At 47.9% G+C, this 23,724-nt stretch overlaps 1 protein-coding gene across 1 annotated transcript in view; it reads left to right on the top strand.

Annotated features, from left to right (window-relative positions):
* The window catches only part of FTO (FTO alpha-ketoglutarate dependent dioxygenase), a 748,586-nt gene that overhangs the window by 162,944 nt on the left and 561,918 nt on the right, over window positions 1–23,724 (top strand). The window contains exon 3 of the mRNA XM_030204316.1: window positions 2,412–3,069. Within this exon, the coding sequence (XP_030060176.1) occupies window positions 2,412–3,069 (658 nt within the window). The remainder of the gene's footprint in view (window positions 1–2,411; window positions 3,070–23,724) is intronic.

The following is a 23,724-nucleotide window of genomic DNA, read 5'->3' as shown; positions in this document are numbered from 1 at the left end:
CTTCTAAAATTCAGTGCAATAGCTTTTAACAGTGAATGAACAATTTAGTTCTTTTTTTCATATATTTTTATGGGAGGTAATTTTTGGCAATTATATGTAAATAATGGCATTTACACATCTATGGTGTATACACATAATAAGGCCAGTTTTTCAGTGCTGTTTGCTACACATATAATTGCTGTGAGATGCACAGATTCAAAGGGGTTGTAATCCAACGAGGCTTGGGCAGTCCAAAAATTATATGTGTATTCTTGATCTTGTACAGTTACATGTGTATATTTTTAAAAAATCCCTGTTGATTTTACATCTATTCTGAAGTATGCATAAGTGATAGCAAAATGCTTATTTCATGTTTAGGGAATGCAAAAAAAAAACAAACAAAAAAAAAAAAAAGGCACACAACTGCTTACAAAACAGTAGATGAAAAACAACAAAGCAGTGGAATCAAATGTATTTATTGGAACAATACCCGACGTGGCCACGTTTCGCCCTCAGGCTGCGTCAGGGGTATAAACTATCAGTTCAGTTGGAAGTAGCAGATAAATGGAACTAGATTTTGGAACTACTAGTGTGTATGATATATTTACATACACTTTTGATAGTTTATACCCCTGACGCAGCCTGAGGGCGAAACGTGGCCACGTCGGGTATTGTTCCAATAAATACATTTGATTCCACTGCTTTGTTGTTTTTCATCTAATGTTTAGGGAATGTGCTTAGCTCTCTAGTAATTTAAATGTCCTTTAAAATGCTAAAAAGTTGCCCTTAGGAGCTGGGATCCTTAGTTGACTGATTTTATATGTGCAGTTTGCTGGAATATGGCTTCTATGCATTTAGGTAGCGACAAATCAGCACTTGCACATGTAATTCCTGGCGCTTGCACATAGAAGCTGCCAAGAGATGCTGATTTTTTTTTGTAAATGTGTAGTTCTATATACAGTACCACAGGTCAGTGACTTGTGTTGTAACTTAAAGTTTTCATTCTTGCAGCCAGTAGCATTGTGTATTTCTAGCCACAGCAATGCAAAGATAAGGTGACCAAAGTCAGACCTTCTCTCTTTTAAAGGGGCTGGTGATGAAATCAACTATCCCCTGACCTCCATGTTCTCAACCCTCACCCCTGCAATACCTCCGCTCAGTATCCCCCTTTCACCTATGACCACCTTGCCCACCATCCTGACAGTCCATTTTCCAAACTCCTTCCACCCCTACCTCCCCCAACAATTCCTTTTCTAAGAGGTCCCCACCCTCACAGTCCTTTTTACTAAGCTCCGTACTCCTCAGGCTCCCAAGGCACTTACTGGGAGTTTCTTTTGTGGCTAGTGGAAATGCAGGAGTGATCATCAAGACATGCCTGCTGTGTTGGCACCTAGGTTCAAATTTACACAGGCAGACCTCTAGTGTGAGTATCTCAGTACCACCACTATGTGTTAGAGTGCTATGAGACTCTCTCCAGGGGCTGAATGATGCTGTTTTGAACCTGTGCACCAACAGGGCAGCAGCATCTGGTGGTTACTCCTGCTCCTAACTAGTCACCCAAATACCTCAACACATACCCCCCCACACCTAGCCAATAGGTGCTAGAGGTGGGAGAATATGTGGTGGGGTGTTCAGGATAGGACTTGAATCCGGGGGACGGGATGGGACTTCAGTGTTAAGTTGAGACTTGGATAGAGAGGGAGAATGAGGTGCAGGGTGCAGGTCTTTAAGAGGCTCTCCAGGACCAAAGATTTTTTGGGAGCACCTGATTTGTTTATGTTTATTATGAATACTTGATAAACTGCTTTATCTGGCTAGCAGGTAAATGTGGTTTACATAATCAAATTATAAGAAATAAAGAAAGGAATGCCAGCTGTGTAAAAGGAAAGATCAATCAGTCATACCAACTCAGAGATACAAAGGATAAGTAATATACTAGGAGGGGGACTATCCAGAAGAGCGTATACAACAGGGATGCATCAGAACATATGCCCAAAATTAGCCTAGAAAAGATGTCTTTAATAAAATTTTAAATTTTAAAAAGGACTTCAGGTGTGCAAAATGTGGGGAGGACAGTAGCAGGCAGTGAGCATCTAGAGAGTGTAGTGAACATATGGGTGTGTAGGGGATCATGCATGAGGACAAATCAGAAGACGTTCCTAGGTAATAAGCTTTATGGGTGAGAAACAACCTTTAACTGCACCTGGGCAGGTAAAATATTTGGCTGTGGTTTTAGTGTTGCATATGGTTCTTGTTTATGATCTTCATTGAACGTTCTCTAAGCAGTTAATAAAGATATTTACAAAATGGCACCATCTCAGAGCTGACATTTCTTTTCATGAATAACACAACTTGTAAAGTCAAATTAGGACATGTTAATCCTTGTAACAACATCACTATCATTGATCATTTTTCCTTTTTTTTTTCCATAGTGGAGAACCAAGTACTCAAAATTTATCTTGAAAGAAGCTAGTGAGGTATCTGAAGAGCTCCATCAAGAAATTCAGCAAGCTTTTGTAAACTTGCTGGAACATGGTTGTTTCTTTCAAGATCTTGTTCGAATCAAAGGAAAAGATGTGCTTACACCAGTATCTCGTATTCTCATTGGAAATCCAGGGTATACATACAAATACTTGAATACGAGATTGTTTGCTATACCATGGCCCACAGAAGGTCATGAGATACAGTACATCAATGAGAAAATATCTGCAGCATGTGAAGCATTAAACAAACTTAACAGTTACTTTCATGATGAGGCTATTGTGGCTTTGCAAAAATATAATAATCTTCAGGCTAAAAAACTAGAAAGCCCATCTGTGTCAGATACGGAGCAAGATTTTCCTGGCTTAATGAAAAAGGAATACATATTAGAAGACCAAAGAAGTTTCCATTCACATGGGACCCAGTGTGCTAATCTAGAGAGCAGAACATCTTATAATGTGACTTTAATAAATTATATGGACCCCCCAAAAATGTTCTATTTGAAGCAAGAACCTTACTTTGGAATGGGGAAAATGGCTGTTAGTTGGCATCATGATGAGAACTTGGTTGAAAGATCTACAGTGGCTGTGTACAATTACAGCTATAAAGGTAGGTATTGAAAATGACAGGTTGAAGCGTACAGCTATTTAATACTTGCACTTTTGAATATATAGAAACTCTTATAATTTAAAGTTTTAATTAGTGCTGACATATGTTCACATTTGTCTGAAGTATATCCAAATGTGAACCCTTCAGTGTCTTTCATCTGTCTCTTTCCTCTGCCATTCAATAACTGTATTTGCACCAGGTGGTCCAATTTGCAGACTATTAATGGTTTGAAGAAGGTGCTATAACTAACTTATTGATACTAAGCCAATAAATAAAAATTCTGAAAAATCTGTACCCTAGGTTCCCACAGATACACATTTCAGTCTTGTACAAGAGTTTATTGTGGTTGCCATCACCACCTTGATTTGTCAAATATGGACTTACTCTTGCTTCATGCTGGTTTTATTGCCATCCTCGCTTTGCAAAGAATGTGCTGCACTGATTTGGTATAAAGGTGGTCCTGTGCTTTTACTGACCTGTGCAGATTTTTGCCCAAGCATGTTACCATTGTTAATATAAACACTAGGCGAATGAACATGTTTCATAAAAGAAACTACTAGATAATCCCACTGTAGAAGACTGTGTTTTTCACTGCTATTACAAGCTTTTTGGTTTTTTTTTTTTAATATATATCGTGATCCATGATAGAATTATTGGCATGCATTCTGGCTCTGTTGCTGAGAGTAGTGTGTCTAATGCGCTTTGCATTAGATTGAAAATTTAGCCAACATTGTGTTCAGCGCTTTAAGGGCCCCATTTACTAAACCACGCTAGAGGCGCATTAGTGCTTTTAGCGTGAACTAACCATTAGCGCACGCTAACTGTGTAGGTGCCCACATTATTCCTATGGGCACCTACACAGCGCGCACTAATTTTGTGCATGCACTAAAAATGCTAGTGTACCTTAGTAAACAGGGCCCTAAAGGAAGAGCAGTTGGGATTAAAACTAGAAATCTGTGAATGTCTGAAGATTTAAAAATAGTGTTGAAATATATTGAAATGATGCAACTAAATTATCTAGGCCACTTTACAATTTGTTTTTAATGCTTTGTGAAGGTTTATGTACGTAGAATAATCATACTTTTTCCACTCCTTGTCTAGATATTCAGATGATATGCTGTTGTATAAATCAGGAGCAGTGGAACACCTTTTTTTTTTTGGGGGGGGGGGTGCCCAAGCTCCACCCTCAATCTCACCCCCAGTTCCATCCTAGACCCCGCCCCAAGATATTAGCACTGATGCTCTTGCCTTCCCCCACCATGCTCTCTATAAATATATAAGTCCATCAGTACACGCATTTTTAAAAAATTCTTCTATCAGAGCTTTTTAAAGTGCACAAACATATGAGGGTTATAAAGTCCTATTAAATACAATATTCATGGTAGTATATTATCTGCCATACTTAGGGGAAAAAAAGGCATGGTTTACTTTTTTTCATACTGTGTTTAAGTTGTAGATAAATTTTATTTTTAAAGCTGCTAGAATCTCCCCTCCCCCCCCAAAAATGTGTATTTAAAACACTGAACTCAAACTTTTATTAATATCTTCAACTAAAATGTATATTCATACTGTATCACAGGCATGAATCTAATTTGCTATTCAATATTCCTGGTTAGAAAGACAGCTCTAGATGCAGGATTAATTGAAAGTAAGACTGAAATCTAGGTTACAATGGGATAGGGTATTATCTTGGCCACTTCTACTAGTTATGTACTTGCCTTGGCTAGAGGCAGTGTTTCCGGGCACGCCACCCTTGGCTTACCTGAAGGTGGCCAGTCCAAGCAGCGGGTGCAGTCATAGGCTGTCTGTGACTCAGATGTTTGGGGAGGGTAAAGAAAGGCAGGGCTAGGATGGGATGAGATGGGGCAGCTCAGGGCAAGTTAAAATCTTTTTGTCGAGAGGGTGATTCCTATGTCAGCAGTGAATGGATAATGGGTCACTTTTGAACACAGCAGGGAAAGACCCCCTCTACTGTGTTGTTCTCCCCTATATCTGATACTGCTGGTAATATGCATGATTAAATATACCCCAGTGAATTATGTGCCAAAAATATCAAAACAATGCACCAAAATAATACAACATATTAAAATAGAACAATATTTACAGTATGCTGGCTGTATATGCCATTACTATAACACTTGTCTTCTAGTTGGTGCTACCCCGAAGTGTAGCATCTTCCTGTTGGTCATGTGAATAGTGGTGTTCAGCAGCACTGTAACAGAAATTTTATTTTATTTTTCTTTGTTACATTTGTATCCCACATTTTCCCACCTATTTGCAGACTCAATAGTTACTAGCAACCATACAATGATTTTCCTGTTAATTGTTTTGGAAGGTTGTCAAACGACCACCAGGCTTCAGATCTACTGGCCTTTAGTTTATTGTTGAGCTACTAAAAATGTATCTAATGGAAACTAAATAAACTGGATTAGTATAGATCAATCTTACGAAACATTCAGTGCCTTTTAACACACCAAATATAAATAGACCCTCATCAAGTACAGAATAAGCAACCATAAACTAAAAATGGAAATATATAGACAAAAATCAGACTGACCTCCTGGAAGCCAGCCGCTGGATATAGTGCAATACCAGCTGTACTGTGCAAAATAAAAAGATGTTAAATATAAATTTCAAAAACTGACATTTCCACTAACAAAATTAAAAACAAAAATTGGAAAATAAAAGGATACTTTTTTATTGGACTAATTTTAATACATTTTTTGACTAGCTAGACTAGATAGAGTCCTAACTCGAGAAAGGTAATTTTGGCCTCTGAAAGCTGGTTAAAAGATGTATATAGTCCAATAAAAAGGTATCACCTTATTTTCCTTTGTAACATAGTAGATGACGGCAGAAAAAGACCTGCACGGTCCATCCAGTCTGCCCAACAAGACAACTCATGTGTGCCACTTTTGTGTATACCCTACTTTGATTTGTACCTGTGCTCTTCAGGGCACAGACCGTATAAGTCTGCCCAGCACTAGCCCCGCCTCCCAACCACCAGCCCCGCCTCCCAACCACCGGCTCTGGCATAGACCGTATTAGTCTGCCCAGCACTATCCCCGCCTCCCACCACTGGCTCTGGCACAGACCGTATAAGTCTGCCCAGCGCTATCCCTGCCTCCCAACCTCCAGTCCCGCCTCCCACCACTGGCTCTGGCACAGACCGTATAAGTCTGCCCCGCACTATCCCCGCCTCCCACTACCGGCTCTGCTGTCCAATCTCGGTTAAGCTCCTGAGGATCCTTTCCTTTGTTTTATTTTTTGTATTTTAATGTATGAATCTTTCAAGTGGACAAATGTCACTACCACACTGCTTCACCCTATATAAAAATTATTTTTTCTACCTTTGGTTATTTCGTTTTTGTAATCATATAGGTCCTAGTCTCTGGGTCATGCCTGTCGTCTCTTAGCCCTCTTTCCAGAATCTTCTGTTCTTCTTCTCTCTTCTCCTTCACTTTGACCATGCATTCATCTCTGACACTGATCTTTTTCTTTCAGTTTTCTTTTGTTTTTCTGCTTTTTTGCCATTCAGATTTCATTCATTCTTATTATCCAGTTTTTTTTTACTGCATCTGCCTACAGCCTTCCATATCTTTCCCTCACCTAGGACCTCCTATTTCCCAGTTTTCATTTAGTGTTCTCTCTCTACCATGCAGCATTACCACGTCTCTCTCTCTCCTCTACCATCCAGCTTTACCACATCTCTCTCTCTCTCCCCCTCTGTCATGCAGCATTACCCCGTCTCTCTCTCCCTCCCACCTCTTCCATCCAGCATTACTCCGTCTCTCTCTATATCTCTCGCTCCCATCTTTCTTTCTCTTCCAGTCAACATTACCTCATCTCCCTTTCTCTGTTCTCGCACATCCAGAAATTTAACAAGACCATCATTTGCAATGAATTGTGCTGCAAACATTGCTGCAGCAGAGAATGAAAAAAGTTGGAGTTATGTTGATTTGGCCCATACAAAACTAACAGCAAGAACTCTGTACCTTGAAGCCAAATGTGTAATAGTAAATAATTTTATACGCCCCTTTAAGCAGCACTGAAGACTTCTAGGACACTCCTTTTGTAAACAAAACTGCTACCCCTCCCCGTCTACTCTGAGAGGAAGTTGAAAACACCTCTCCCACCCAGTGGTGCTGTAATTTTGCATGTTCTTCAGGTGAGAGTCGGGTCTCTTGCAGGCATGCAATGTCTACCTTATGACGCTTTAGATCCGTCAGGAGTTTGGAGTGCTTAATTGGGGAGGTAATAGCTCCCACATTCCATGAGGCTATTCTGATAGGCATTAGGCTACCCGTGAGAGTTTAAGTGCAAAGGAACCACTCTGATCTGATGATACCATCCCTGGTGCCTAGCCCCACCCGGGATTGCCTTCTCCAAACCCATTAACCATGCCAAAATGGAGTATTTGTTCCCTGCCCACTTGTCCACAATTGGTTCACATGTTATTTTGCACTACACAGCTTTCCCAGATTCAGCACTCGCTTCACTCAGACACACATTTCCAAAACACACACCTACCCCAACTCCCCAGACCCCCAAACAACCCACCCGACCCTATCCCTTAACCCCTAACCAACCCATTGTCATTCACCCTGATTCCAATCTAGGGAGAATGTAGGTAGACACACTTATGATGCGAGGGACCCCCCCACCCCTCTTTATAATGCCTGTCCAAGTGGAGAACTATCCCACCAGTGGCAACCAACATTCCCAGCAAAAAGAAAAATTACAAATTCTTATCTGGTGTCATTGTTCATTGGTCTGGGACTTCTATGCCGTTTTCTGCCAAGAACGTTCTTGCCTCTACTACTACTACTAATATTTAGCACTTATATAACGCTACAAAGCGTATGCAGCGCTGCACAAACCACTGTCACCGACTTAAAAGATTGCCACTGTCCTTTCCAAATGAGCTGGGTACATCAACATGAATCGGATTCCCAGTTTGTTGAGAGACTGACATAGTGAATGATATTTCCGGCGCCGCTCTTGTACAGCTGGTGAGAAGTCTTGAAAAATCAAAATACGTTTATGATGCCCACACAGGAGCCCTCCTTTGGAGCTAGGAGGTCCTGGTAAATCATTGGATTTTTTTTGTTTAAGCAGTTCTACTTTGTGGATATAAAATTGTAACTCTGAGGAAGGTTTGTTCACTTAACTGTTTTCCTCTATAACCCATAGTAATGCCTCATAGTGATGTGAATCCTTGATGCCACAAGAATATGTAACACAGTTTAATCCAGTTCCCACACATTTTATATGTTTATAGAAGTCACTGCACAATGTATATGTCTCATACATTATTCAGATTTACTCTGTTATGTTCATGACATTTTTATTTACTTATCTGCTTATTTATATTGTTTTAGTTCAAGTGCTTTGCTTTGCCAATTACCCTGTAGATATTGATGTCTATGTTTTATGATTTTGTTAAAGTGTGACCCATCATTGATATATATTTTGTTGTATTTTACAGTACAGTTTAAGCCCTGAAGCAACCCATGCAGGCTGAAACACGGCCGTGTCTGACAATATTTTAATCTACAGTAATAAAGATGTTTAAGATTTTATCTACCTTTGTTTGTGTCTGCTGTTAGAATTTCCTTTCTTTGGGATCTGGCAGACCATTTGCCTACCTATTTCTTTTGGACCATTTTGCAAAGAGATTATACATATGCAGCTCAAAGGCATACATAAAATTTTAAAAAGTTCACATGAGGGATTAGGGATGTTACTTACTCTTCTAAAATGAAGCTAAATTAAAATTGCAGCTTCACTACTTAATTAGCAGTACTTACATACATAGGTTTATAAAATAGGAGAGCTACACGTGGAAATGGTACCACTTATACATGGAAGTTGTGAAGTCACCACTTCCACATGTAAGTGCCAAGAACTCCACAGGGAAATTGCCAGGTCTGTGCCATTCATTTGTTTTTTTTTTTTAATATGCATGTTTGTAAAATGACTGCTCCTAGTATATTCCTGCAAATATTTTAGAAAACATTATGGTGATATATCACAAATGTAAGGGGAACTTAAACAAATTAGTATTCGGGGAAGATTATATGATATCTGAAAAGATCCCCCCAAATTTGTTTGTGCTTATATAAATTGAGAGACTGTTTTATATGTTCATTGAAAACTATCAAGCAGTGAAATCTTAACAAATTTTAATCATTAGACTTTATTGAAAACATAAAGGCCCTTTTCCTTGTCATCAAGCAGATGAAGCCATTACGTATGGGTTATGTCCATCAACCAGCAGGGGAGATAGAGAGCACTCAAACTTTCACAGTGCCCTCTTGGCCAGCTAGCTCTACTGCCTCTTCAGTATTCTCTATCTCCCTTAGCAGGGTGGCTGCAGCTTGTTTGAGCTCCAGAAAAATCTGCCGGGAGGTGGTTCCTGGCTTGCCAGTTGTTAACCGGGGTGTTGGAGGCTAAGCAGCTTCACTTTAAAGGCACATAGGTTAGCCCTTTCCCTGCCTTACCCATACCTCTGTGGATGTGGACATATTGCCTTGTTTTCCTTGTCCTTACCCACCAACAGTGGATGCAGGCATATAGGTTCGCCCTTTCCCTGCCTTTCCCACTCATCGGAGTCTTCAATACCTCTGCTTTCCTCACAGCTTAAAAAAAAAAAAAAAGTCGCGTCGCGTTTTTAAACGCAGAGACGCTGGAACAGAGGTTTTTGACCTGATTTTCAGCAGGATCGTAGTTGTACACTTGATCCTTTGAGGTAAGAGTGTTTTCCAACTCCTCCGGGGTGGGCCCGCGATCGGGGCGATTTTGGCGCGAAACCGCCATTTTGGATTTTACCACCGTTTTTCGGCGATGGCTGCGGACAATGTAAAGCGCTGTTCCACTTGTGGCAAGCACAAATCAGCAACAGGGCTCTGTAAATCGTGCTGTATTGGCGTAGGAGCCGGCCCGAGCATGGCGAGCGATGTTTCTTCCCGCTCTGAGCTGGCAGCGGGTGCCATTTTGCTTACACCGCATGGCGCGGCCTCCGTGGACACGGAGAGACCTGAGCCGGGTGGGGCACCTCGAGATGAGGTTATTTCAGGAGTGGCTAGCACCGGACAGGATTTGGGTGCCCAGGGTGAGATTTTCTCCCCGGATTTTGTGCTTTTGCTGCATAAAGCATACATGATGAAAAGAGCCCTTCCTCAAGGGTCGCCTGAGGCTCCTCTGTTTGCCCCCCCGATGGATTCTGGCCTGGGACTGCCCAGTGAGGCTTTTTTCCCGGATGCTTGGCCTAAAGATAAGCGCAGAAGGGTTAATTCCCCTTCAGATTGTGGTGCACCTTTTTCCCCCCCGTGGTCGGGGTGTGAGGATTCGGAGAACTCTGACAGACATTCTTGGTCTGAGGAACCAGAGTCAGGTGCGGATTTACCACAGGATCTGGATGATCCCTCCGCGGTGAGGATTTTCCACCGTGATGAGCTGCCAGCGCTTATTTCAGATACCCTGCAGGCCCTCTTGATTGAAGATCCTGACAGTGGCATGGCCTCCTCGGGTAATCCCAGGATGGCTAGTACCAAGAAAGCTGCTCGGGCCTTCCCTTTGCATGACTCCATCCTAGAGCTTGTTTCGGCTCAGTGGGCTGACCCCGAGGGACCTTTGAGAGTTTCCAGGGCTATGGGGCAGTTATACCCTCTGCGTGAGGGACATATGGCTCGTTTTCAAATGCCTACAGTGGATGCCCTAGTCACTGCGGTGACAAAGAGAACTACCCTCCCTGTTGAAGGAGGTGTTGCCCTGAAGGATGTTCAAGACCGTAGGCTGGAAACAGCGTTAAAACGGTCCTTTGAAATTGCAGGTCTCACTGTTCGGGCGTCTGCATGCAGCTGTTATGCTGTGAGAGCCTGCCTAGCTTGGCTGCAACAGGCAGTGGCTCAGCCCGGAGATGGAGCGGAGCCCTTCTTGGATATGGCTCCGCGGATGGAGGTGGCCTTGTCCTTTCTGGCTGATGCCCTTTATGACCTTGTCAGAGCTTCGGCTAAACAAATGGCAGTAGCAGTGGCGGCTCGCCGTCGTCTGTGGCTACAAGACTGGGCAGCGGACATGGCCTCTAAGCAAAGGTTGGTGAAGTTGCCTTTTCAAGGACTTCTCCTATTTGGTGAGGAGTTAGAGAAAATTGTGAAAGGCCTGGGTGATCCAAAACCCCAGCGCTTGCCCGAAGATAGGCAGAGGCCTTCCTCTAAGGGCCAGGCGGTCCACTCCTCGTACAGACCTCGCTTCCGTGAAGCTAGAAGGTACCGCCCGGGGGCGTTCTGCTGGGTTCACTTCACGTGCCCGTAGTCAGCAGAGGAACTCCTTTCGCTCGGACAAGCGTTCCGCAGCCAGTGGCTCAAGACCAGGAGTTCAGGGGCGACCCTCTCAATGATGGTGCGCCGGCCCTCTCCTCGATGCCTGTCATCGGAGGACGGCTTTCCCTCTTTGTCGAGGAGTGGGCCAAGATTTCCTCAGATCAGTGGGTTCTGGACCTGATCAGAGATGGATACAGAATAGAATTCAACGCCCCAGTAAGAGACGTGTTTGTGGAGTTCCGATGCGGTTCTGCCGTCAAACGGGCGGCGGTGGAGGAGACTTTACAAGGTCTGATTCAGTTAGGGGCAGTGACCCCGGTGCCTCCCGCCGAGCAAGGCTGTGGCTGATACTCCATCTACTTTGTGGTGCCGCAAAAAGGTGGGTCCTTTCGCCCTATTCTGGACTTAAAAGAAGTGAACAAGTCCTTGAGAGTGCGGCATTTCCACATGGAATCCCTGCGCTCCGTCATTGCGGCGGTTCAGCCAGGAGAGTTTCTCACTTCTCTAGACCTGAAAGAACCTTACTTGCACATTCCGATTTGGCCCCCGCACCAGAAGTTTCTGAGGTTTGCGGTGTTGGGAAAACATTTCCAGTTCAGGGCCTTGCCTTTTGGCCTCGCCACAGCTCCCCGAACCTTTTTGAAGGTAATGGTGGTAGTAGCTGCTTTTCTCAGGCGAGAAGGTATCAGGGTTCACCCGTACCTAGACGACTGGCTCATCAGAGCAGACTCTGCAACAGAGAGCTTACAAGCTACAGCCAGAGTGGTTTCAGTACTGCAATCTCTAGGCTGGGTCGTCAATATGGCCAAAAGTCACCTGTCCCCTTCACAATCTCTAGAGTTTTTGGGGGCCAGGTTCGACACAGTCTCGGGCTATGTGTTCCTACCCGAGCTAAGGCGGTGCAAGCTTCAGAATCAGGTCCGTCTGCTCCTGAGGATGCCCCGCCCGCGAGCTTGGGACATTGTCCAGCTGCTGGGATCGATGACAGCCACGATGGAAGTGGTACCCTGGGCGAGAGCGCACCTGAGACCTCTACAGTATTCCCTACTCCGGAGATGGTCTCCTATTTCTCAGGATTACCAATGCAGACTTACTTGGCTCCCTGCGGCCCGTCTCAGCATGCTGCGGCGAGGAATGCCGCTGACGCTCCCCGTTTGGTGCCTAATGGTAACAGATGCCAGCCTGAAGGGCTGGGGCGCACACTGCAAGGGGAAGCATGCCCAGGGTCTATGGACACCCGAGGAGTCGGAGTGGTCCATCAACCGCCTAGAGTTGAAAGCGGTGTTTCAGGCGCTTCTGGCCTTTCAAGTGACCCTGGAAGGATTGGCTGTCAGAGTGATGTCGGACAACACGACAACGGTGGCCTATATAAATCGACAAGGCGGAACAAGGTGCTGAGCACTAGCCGCGCAGGCCGAACTGATTTGCCACTGGGCCGAGCTGCATCTTCAGTGTCTGTCGGCAGCTCATATTGCAGGTCAGAGCAATGTGCAGGCCGATTATCTGAGCAGGCATCAGATCGATCCAGCAGAATGGAATCTGGCAGACGAAGTATTCCTGCAGATCTGTGCCAAATGGGGCAAGCCCGTGATGGATCTAATGGCGACAAGTGCCAATACCAAAGTCCCGTGCTTCTTCAGCAGATGGAGAGATCCTCGCTCGGCGGGGTTGGATGCCTTGGCTCAACCCTGGCCTCCGGGTCTATTTTATGTGTTTCCCCCATGGCCCTTGATAGGGCGCCTGCTCTTGCGGATTCGGCTGCACCCAGGAGAAGTGGTCCTCAACGCCCCGGATTGGCCAAGGAGATCTTGGTATGCAGACCTCCGACAGATGCTCCTGGAGGCTCCTCTGCCGTTACCTCTGGTACCGAACCTGTTGACTCAGGGACCGGTAGCCATGGAGGACGCCGGCCGCTTTGGTCTTACGGCATGGCTATTGAGAGGGCGCAATTGAGGGATAAAGGTTATTCCAATAAAGTTATTTCCACTCTCCTGCAAGCCCGCAAGCGGTCCACTTCCGTGGCTTATGCCAAGATTTGGTGCCTGTTTGAGTCTTGGTGTGCTTCCAGAGCCATTGTTCCACTGCGGGCTCCTGTCTCGCCGATTCTGGACTTTTTGCAGGAAGGTGTACAAAAAGGCTTGGCCTATAATTCCCTGCGGGTGCAGGTGGCAGCGTTGGCCTCCCTTAGTGGTAAGGTGGAAGGCGTGTCTTTGGCTGCTCACCCAGATGTGGCACGGTTTCTTAGAGGGGTGCTTCGGCTCCGACCTCCAGTGCGAGCACCCTGTCCAGCTTGGAACCTAGGGCTATTTTTGAAAACCCTGCACTCATCTCCTTTTGAGCCGCTTCGGCGAGCATCGGAGAAAGACTTGTCACTGAAGGCCGTTTTTCTGGTGGCCATTACCTCGGCGAGACGTGTGTCAGAGCTCCAGGCGCTGTCCTGTAGAGACCCATTTCTGCAATTTTCAGAGTCCGGAGTCACGGTTCGGACCGTGCCTTCCTTTATGCCTAAGGTGGTTTCAGCCTTTCACTTAAACCAGCCTATTTTCTTGTCCTCTTTTTCAGAGGAAGAGTTTCCAGAATCTTTTGGGCAGCTGCACCTTTTGGATGTGCGCAGGACTCTGCTGCAGTATCTGCGAGTTACTAACTCTTTCAGGACTTCTGATCATCTGTTTGTTTTGCTATCCGGTTCTCGCAGAGGGTCTCCAGCGTCTAAAGCCATTATTGCCCGCTGGCTCAAAGAAACTATCTTTTCAGCTTATCTGCTGGCCGGCAGGGTTCCGCCTGTAGCCTTTAAGGCACATTCTACTAGAGCGTTTTCTTCCTCTTGGGCTGAAACTGGAGCACTCTCTCTTCAAGAGATATGCAGTGCAGCAACATGGGCTTCTAAGCTCTCCTTTGCCCGACATTACAGGCTGGATGTGGCTGCCAGGAGGGATGCGCGTTTTGGTGCACAAGTGCTAGCGCGTGGTGTGGCTTGTTCCCACCCTATCTAGGGATTGCTTTGTTACATCCCATACGTAATGGCTTCATCTGCTTGATGACAAGGAAGGGAAAATTAGATTCTTACCTTGGTAATTTTCTTTCCTTTAGTCATAGCAGATGAAGCCATGAGCCCTCCCTGTATGATTGTCTGTATGCTGTGAATCTGTTTTTCAGGTTCTGTTCTAATTTCCTGAAGTTCCTTCCTTGGGAGAAAGTTGGAAAACAATCTTCAGGATTCATGTTCAGTTTAAATTTAGGAGGATATGTTCATTCCCTCCAGCATGTTTTTTTTTGGAGGATGTGTTGATTCTCTCCAGGAGGCGCGTGTGTTCCCCTCCAGTTCTATAAATAGGAGGATGAGTTCATTCCCTCCAGTGTGTTGGGAGGATGTGAAATTCCCTCCAGGAGGCGCGTGTGTTCCCCTCCACTTATACAATAAGGAGGATGAGTTTATTCCCTCCAGGAGGATGTGCATTCCCTCCTTTATGAGTTCATGCCCTTGTGATGGGTCATCGTTCGCTGTGAGGAAAGCTCTTGTGATTCCCATTGCGGTTTGCCATACTGCTTTGGAAGCTTCAAATACTGAAGAGGCAGTGGAGCTAGCTGGCCAAGAGGGCACTGTGAAAGTTTGAGTGCTCTCTATCTCCCCTGCTGGTTGATGGACATAACCCATACGTAATGGCTTCATCTGCTATGACTAAAGGAAAGAAAATTACCAAGGTAAGAACCTAATTTTCCCATTTTAGAAGCTCTAATCATGTTTTAGATGTCAGAAAATCAGCATTTAGATATCCATATTCATGGACATCTAAGTCCCAATTTTATAAAGTCCAGGATCTGAACATCTAAAACTGCATTCTCCGAGGACAAGCAGGCTGCTTGTTCTCACGACTGGGTTGATGTCCACGGCAGCCCCCACCAACCGGAACAAAACTTTGCGGGCGGTCCAGCACGCAGGGCACGCCCACTGCGCATGCGCGGCCGTCTTCCCGCCTGTGCGCGACCGTTCCCGCTCAGTCTTTTCTTTTCCGCGCTGGAGAGAGCCGTGTTCGTCTCTCTCTCTGTCAGCCCCGGAAACCGGATCGCGCGTTTGCCGCGAGATCTTCTTCTTCGTTGTTTTCTTAGTTGTTTTTCTCTGTTTATTTGTTTAAAAAAAAAAAAAAAAACGACCGAGAAAACTTTGTTTTTCCCTCGTATTTTTAGCGGGGTCGTCTCATTGCGGCCTTGTGGCTGCGCAGTCGATTTATTTTTCGAGGTGTGAATTTTACCGCCACCATCGACGACTTTGACTTCGCCGACGCGATTTTTCCGTCAATGTCCTCGAAAGTCCCGAGTGGATTTAAGAAGTGTGGTCGGTGCGGCCGGCATATCTCGCAGACCGACACTCACGCTTGGTGCCTCCAGTGCCTTGGGCCGGAGCATGATACCAAGACGTGCACCTTGTGTCTCGGTTTACGGAAACGGACACAGGTGACGAGGCAAGTTCTACGGGACCGTCTTTTTGGAACTTGCGCCGGCCCCTCGACGTCGACTTTGACGGTATCGGTGTCGACGGCCGGATTTTCGGTACCGGTACCGATGTCCACGAAATCAGCACCGACGGCACCGACACCAGGAGCACAGGTCCCGTTGGCCCGCCGGTCTTCCGGAGATGGCAGGGGTGAGCGGCCGCGTGGGCAATCGGCCCCGGTCACTCCCTCTTCCCAGGGCCCTCGGGACTGAACCCTGTCGGACCCGATCCCTCGAGGCCGAGGGGGACCTACCTTCTTCTCTTCGGTACCGCCGAGCGCCGATGACGGGCACCGGAAAAAGACAAAAAAGCACCGTCATCGGTCGCCCACGGCGCATGTGGCTACCGGCTCCAGAGATGATTCGACGCCGAGGAAGCGGCAGCGCCGGGAGGAGCGTTCCCCATCTGTGGTAGAGGTATCGTTACGTCAGGGCACCAGCACTTCGGTGCCGTCTCCTGGACCCGAACAGCTTCCGGCACTGACACCTCTACCGGCCCCCTCGCCTTTCCCGACAGCGGGCCTGGACGAGTGCCTCCGAGCCATCCTTCCGTGGATCCTGGAAGGGCTGATGCGCCAGACTGTGCCGGCGCCGGGGGTGCTTGCGCCCTCGGCGCCGTTGACGGAGGCGCCGGTGTACCTCATGTCCGACACCGAGGAAGAGGCCTCGTGGGGGGAGGAGGAAGACCCCAGATATTTCTCCTCAGAGGAGTCTGTGGGCCTTCCCTCCGACCCCACTCCTTCACCAGAGAGGAAGCTCTCGCCACCTGAGAGCCTCTCTTTTGCCTCCTTCGTCAGGGATATGTCTATTTGCATTCCCTTCCCCGTGGTCTCTGTGGATGAGCCGAGGGCTGAGATGCTCGAGGTCCTCGACTATCCATCACCACCTAGAGAGTCCTCCATGGTACCGTTGCACAATGTCCTCAAAGAGACACTGCTTCGGAACTGGTTGAGACCTTTATCTAATCCCACCATCCCCAAGAAAGCGGAGTCCCAACACAGGATCCACTCAGACCCAGAGTTAATGCGGCCTCAATTGCCTCATGACTCGGCGGTCGTGGACTCTGCTCTCAAGAGGGCACAGAGTTCGAGGGATACCGCTTCGGCGCTCCCGGGGCGGGAGTCTCGCACACTGGACTCGTTTGGGAGGAAGGCCTACCAATCTTCAATGCTCATGACCCGCATCCAGTCTTACCAGCTCTACACGAGCATACACATGCGGAATAATGTGAAGCAACTGGCGGACCTGGTCGACAAGCTCCCCCCGGAGCAGTCCAGGCCTTTTCAGGAGGTGGTCAGGCAGCTGAAGGCGTGCAGAAAGTTCCTGTCCAGGGGTATATATGACACCTGTGATGTGGCATCTCGTGCTGCGGCCCAAGGTATAGTGATGCGCAGGCTCTCATGGCTGCGTGCCTCTGACCTGGACAACCGCACCCAGCAGCGGCTGGCCGATGTCCCTTGCCGGGGGGCTAATATTTTTGGTGAGAAGGTTGAGCAGTTGGTGGACCAACTACATCAGCGGAAAACCGCCCTCGACAAGCTCTCCCACCGGGCGCCTTCAGCATCCACCTCAGCAGGTGGACGTTTTTCCCGGGCCAGGCAGGCTGCGCCCTACGCCTTCAACAAGCGTAGGTACACCCAGCCGGCCCGAAGGCCTCACCAGGCACAGGGACAGTCCCAGCGCGCTCGTTCTCGTCAACAGCGTGTGCCTAAGCAGCCCCCGGCGCCTCCACAGCAAAAACCGGGGACGGGTTTTTGACTGGATCCATGGGAACATAGCCGCCATCAAAGTGTCCGTGCCGGACGATCTGCCAGTCGGGGGGAGGTTAAAACTTTTTCACCAAAGGTGGCCTCTAATAACTTCCGACCAGTGGGTTCTCCAAATAGTTCGGTGCGGATACGCCCTGAATTTGGCCTCCCCTCCACCAAATTGTCCTCCGGGAGCCCAATCCTTCAGCTCCCAGCACAAGCAGGTACTTGCAGAGGAACTCTCTGCCCTTCTCAGCGCCAATGCGGTCGAGCCCGTGCCACCCGGGCAGGAAGGGCAGGGATTCTATTCCAGGTACTTCCTTGTGGAAAAGAAAACAGGGGATGCGCCCCATCCTAGACCTGAGAGGCCTGAACAAATATCTGGTCAAAGAGAAGTTCAGGATGCTTTCCTTGGGCACCCTTCTACCAATGATTCAGAAAAACGATTGGCTATGTTCCCTGGATTTAAAGGACGCATACACTCACATCCCGATACTGCCAGCTCACAGACAGATTCCGCCTGGGCGCACGGCACTTTCAGTATTGTGTGCTGCCCTTTGGGCTCGCCTCTGCCCCACGGGTGTTCACGAAGTGCCTCGTGGTGGTCGCGGCATATCTACGCAAGCTGGGAGTGCACGTGTTCCCATATCTCGACGATTGGCTGGTCAAGAACACCTCGGAGGCAGGAGCTCTCCGGTCCATGCAGTGCACTATTCACTTCCTGGAGCTGCTGGGGTTTGTGATAAATTACCCAAAGTCCAATCTCTGGAATTCATAGGAGCTCTGCTGAATTCTCAGACGGCTCAGGCCTTTCTTCCCAAAGCGAGGGCCCACAACCTCCTGTCCCTCGCTTCCCAGACCAGAGCGTCTCAGCAGGTCACAGCTCGGCAGATGTTGAGACTCCTAGGTCATATGGCCTCCACAGTTCATGTGACTCCCATGGCTCGTCTTCACATGAGATCTGCTCAATGGACCCTAGCTTCCCAGTGGTGCCAGGCCACCGGGAATCTAGAAGATGTCATCCGCCTCTCCATCAGTTGCCGCACTTCACTGCACTGGTGGACCATTCGGACCAATTTGACCCTGGGACGCCCATTCCAAATTCCACAGCCCATGAAAGTGCTAACGACGGAAGCATCTCACCTGGGGTGGGGAGCTCATGTCGATGGGCTTCACACCCAGGGACTGTGGTCCCTCCAGGAAAAAGATCTTCAGATCAACCTCCTGGAGCTCCAAGCGGTCTGGAACGCACTGAAGGCTTTCAGAGATCGGCTATCCTGTCAAATTATCCAAATTCGGACAGACAATCAGGTTGCAATGTATTACATGAACAAGCAGGGGGGCACCGGATCTCGCCCCCTGTGCCAGGAAGCCGTCGGGATGTGGCGTTGGGCCTGCCAGTTCGGCATGCTTCTCCAAGCCACATACCTGGCAGGCGTAAACAACAGTCTGGCCGACAGACTGAGCAGAGTCATGCAACCGCACGAGTGGTCGCTCCATTCCAGAGTGGTACGCAAGATCTTCCGAGAGTGGGGCACTCCCTCGGTGGACCTTTTCGCCTCTCAGACCAACCACAAGCTGCCTCTGTTCTGTTCCAGACTACAGGCACACAGCAGACTAGCGTCGGATGCCTTTCTCCTCCATTGGGGGACCGGCCTCCTGTATGCTTATCCTCCCATAGCTTTGGTGGGGAAGACCTTACTGAAGCTCAAGCAAGACCACGGCACCATGATTCTGATAGCGCCTTTTTGGCCCCGCCAGATCTGGTTCCCTCTTCTTCTGGAGTTGTCCTCCGAAGAACCGTGGAGATTGGAGTGTTTTCCGACTCTCATTTCGCAGAACGACGGAGCGCTTCTGCACCCCAACCTTCAGTCTCTGGCTCTCACGGCCTGGATGTTGAGGGCGTAGACTTCGCTTCGTTGGGTCTGTCTGAGGGTGTCTCCCGTGTCTTGCTTGCCTCTAGAAAGGATTCCACTAAAAAGAGTTACTTTTTCAAGTGGAGGAGGTTTGTCGTTTGGTGTGAGAGCAAGGCCCTAGAATCTCGTTCTTGTCCTGCACAGAACCTGCTTGAATACCTTCTGCACTTATCAGAGTCTGGCCTCAAGACCAACTCAGTAAGGAATCACCTTAGTGCGATTAGTGCTTACCATCATCGTGTAGAGGGTAAAGCCATCTCTGGAGAGCCTTTAGTCGTTCGATTCATGAGAGGCTTGCTTTTGTCAAAGCCCCCTGTCAAGCCTCCTGCAGTGTCATGGGATCTCAACGTCGTCCTCACCCAGCTGATGAGACCTCCTTTTGAGCCACTGAATTCATGCCATCTGAAGTACTTGACCTGGAAGGTCATTTTCTTGGTGGCAGTTACTTCAGCTCGTAGGGTCAGTGAGCTTCAAGCCCTGGTAGCTCATGCTCCGTATACTAAATTTCATCATAACAGAGTAGTGCTCCGCACTCACCCTAAGTTCCTGCCTAAGGTGGTGTCGGAGTTCCATCTTAACCAGTCAATTGTCTTGCCAACATTCTTTCCCAGACCGCATACCCGCCCTCCTGAACGTCAGTTGCACACATTGGACTGCAAGCGAGCGTTGGCCTTCTATTTGGAGCGGACACAGCCCCACAGACAGTCCGCCCAGTTGTTTGTTTCTTTCGACCCCAATAGGAAAGGGGTTGCTGTCGGGAAACGCACCATCTCCAGTTGGCTAGCAGATTGCATTTCCTTCACTTACGCCCAGGCTGGGCTGACTCTTGAGGGTCATGTCACGGCTCATAGTGTCAGAGCCATGGCAGCGTCGGTGGCTCACTTGAAGTCAGCCACTATTGAAGAGATTTGCAAGGCTGCGACGTGGTCATCTGTCCACACATTCACATCACATTACTGCCTCCAGCAGGATACCCGACGCGACAGTCAGTTCGGGCAGTCGGTGCTGCAGAATCTGTTTGGTGTTTAAATCCAACTCCACCCTCCAGGACCCGAATTTAATCTGGTCAGGCTGCACTCTCAGTTAGTTGTTCTTCGTAGGTCAATTTCTGTTAAACCCTCGCCGTTGCGAGGTTCAATTGACCTTGGTTCTTGTTTTGAGTGAGCCTGAGAGCTAGGGATACCCCAGTCGTGAGAACAAAGCAGCCTGCTTGTCCTCGGAGAAAGCGAATGATACATACCTGTAGCAGGTGTTCTCCGAGAACAGCAGGCTGATTGTTCTCACCTACCCTCCCTCCTCCCCATTTGGAGTTGCGTTATTACTCATGTTTGCTTTGTCATTCAACTGGCGGGAACGGTCGCGCACGGGCGGGAAGACGGCTGCGCATGCGCGGTGGGCGTGCCCTGCGTGCGGGACCGTCCGCAAAGTTTTGTTCCGGTTGGTGGGGGCTGCCGTGGACGTCAACCCAGTCGTGAGAACAATCAGCCTGCTGTCCTTGGAGAACACCTGCTACAGGTATTTATCATTCGCTGTATTGCTAAAATACCTTCTATCTGGATGTTTCTTAACTTGTTAAACTTCCAAACCACACCATGAATAATAACACACCTAAAAGATAGAGGTAGCTCTTTAAAATACTTTTTTACATATACAGAATAACTAATAAAATCTGTCTTCCACCAACCAAGTCTACAGACTGAATAAAAATAAATTAGGGCCCCACACTTGGAGCCCCACACTATCAACACCTGAAAAGGGTGCAGCGAGTGAACCTGATCAAAGGCTTTAGCCGCATCAAAGCTCATTAGCATAGCAGGGTTAAGTGCTTCTAAATTGTGCTAAGTATTAGTGGTATCTTCCAGCTACGAAACACATACCTCTGCTTTCTGATATTCCTTTATGCATGGGAGAAGTAATCACTGAATAGCGGTCATTTGCTCAGAAAGCTGCATGAATCGTGGTGAACACAGGTCACAATCCATATAGCAGGCCTATATGGATAGTTTTCTGTTTCTACCCATGTTGCATCCTAACTTCACTCAGTCACTATGGGGGAAATTATATAATTGGGCACCTCTATTTAGACACCCAGAGGCTGCACAGTGGGATCCTATTATATAACAGAACCTGGGCACCTAGGTTTTATTATAGAATACTAGAGTAAGCTGATATCGGCATGCCTAACATTTAGGTGGCCACAATTACACCAGCCACAAAGCTGACATAAGTGCAGGCACCTAAATGCAAAAGCTGCCCATGCAGTGACGTAGCCAGACTGCCAATTTTGGGTGGGCCTGAACCCAAAGTGGGTGGGCACAAAATTTTCTCTCTACCCCTCTCCCCCAGCAAAATGTAGTCACACTCAGATACATTTGTCACACAGGGTAAAGTGCTGCTTTTCAGTGCATCAGATTTCAGACAATTTATTTAATAGCCTAATCCTTTTCAGTGAGCTTTCAGAGGCCAAAACCTTCTGCCTCAGGTCAGTATAATGCTGTTCTCCGAGGACAAGCAGGCTGCTTGTTCTCACTGATGGGGTGACGTCCACGGCAGCCCCTCCAATCGGAAACTTCACTAGCAAAGGCCTTTGCTAGTCCTCGCGCGCCCATGCGCACCGCGTATGCGCGGCCGTCTTCCCGCCCGAACCGGCTCGTGTTCGTCAGTCTTCTTTTGTCCGTGCTCGGTACGGTCGTGTTTTCGCCGTGTCGCACCCCAGAAAGTCGACCTCGCGCGTCGTTCTTACTTCGTGTTAAAAAAAAAAAAAAAAAAACTCTGTGTGGAAGGAGACTCTCCGGTCTTTTTCCTTCCCATATTTCCAGTTTTTCGCCCCGGTAAGTTTTCTTTCGTCGTCGGGGTAGGCCGCTTTTAGGCCTCGGGTCGAAGTTTTCTTCCCCTTGTTTTTGTGGTGCCTTTTCCGCCATTTCGACTTTTGATCTCGCCGGCGTGATTTTTCCGCCCATGACATCGAAGTCTCCCAGCGGCTTCAAGAAGTGCACCCAGTGCGCCCGGGTCATCTCGCTCACTGATAGGCATGCGTTGTGTCTTCAGTGCTTAGGGGCTGGGCACCGCCCGCAGGCCTGTAGTCTGTGTTCCCTATTACAAAAGCGGACTCAGGTAGCGAGATTGGCCCAGTGGAACGTTTCGTTCTCGGGCTCTTCGTCGGCATCGGCACCGGGAGGATCCAGTGCATCGACGTCGTCAGCGCCCGGACCTTCATCTTCACCCCTGACTGCATCGAGTGTATCGAGGCATCGACCCTCTGCATCGGGGCGACATCGGAGGGCGGCGTCGGTGACATTGAGACCTCCTCTTTTGCTGATGTCGTCGGACGGTGGTGCTTCGTCTGGAGCGCAGGTGAGGGCTGTCCATTCCCCTGCTGGTGGCGGTGAGCCTTCGGGTGGGTCTCCTCCTGCCCTGAGGGCTCCCGCGGTACAGCCCCCCCCCGAGACTGACCTCCTTCGGCCTTGGCCCCGAGGAAGCGACGGCTGGATTCGACGTCCTCCTCGTCGGTGCCGGGAAGCTCCGGTGACATGCTTCGCTCCAAGAAATCGAAGAAGCATCGTCACCGGTCTCCTTCCCGTGTCGGCACCGAGAGCCCTCCCGTAGCTACGCCCCTGTGCCCATGTAACTTACAGTATTCTGTGTGTAGCTGGGAGCCCCCCGTTCATGTCCTGCCCATGCAACACCCCTGTGCATGCTACTCTAGAATCTATGTGTTATGTAAGTTAGGCACACCATTACAGAATTGTGCCGAGGCAGAATATTGAAATTTATGCATGTTTGTATGCTCATGAGTCAGTATTCTGTAGAATTACACATGAGAAAGGCGATTCTATATCTGGGCATATGCAGGTACATGCACCTTGTGCACATGAGTGCACAGAAAAGCAGCACTTAAATGCATAAGAACTACACAGTATTCTATAAAATAGTGCATATGTGCTATAGCATATAACTGCATGGAGGTACGCATGTGCATAGAGCATGGGAGAGGCATGGGCACCTCCAACTTACATGTACAAGTGACAGAATGTTGTAAGTTACATGCGTTGCATGGCATTGTTAGGCACTCCCATTTACGCCAGCCATAGCTTTGTTGTAACTGGTTAGCCCTAATTTTAGGCAAGCCAATGCAGGTTTGCGCTAGTATTTTATAACAGAATCAAGGGAGGAGTC

Source organism: Microcaecilia unicolor, chromosome 5, assembly GCF_901765095.1.
Source record: "Microcaecilia unicolor chromosome 5, aMicUni1.1, whole genome shotgun sequence".
Lineage (NCBI taxonomy): Eukaryota > Metazoa > Chordata > Amphibia > Gymnophiona > Siphonopidae > Microcaecilia > Microcaecilia unicolor.
This window is presented reverse-complemented; position numbering and strand designations above follow the sequence as displayed.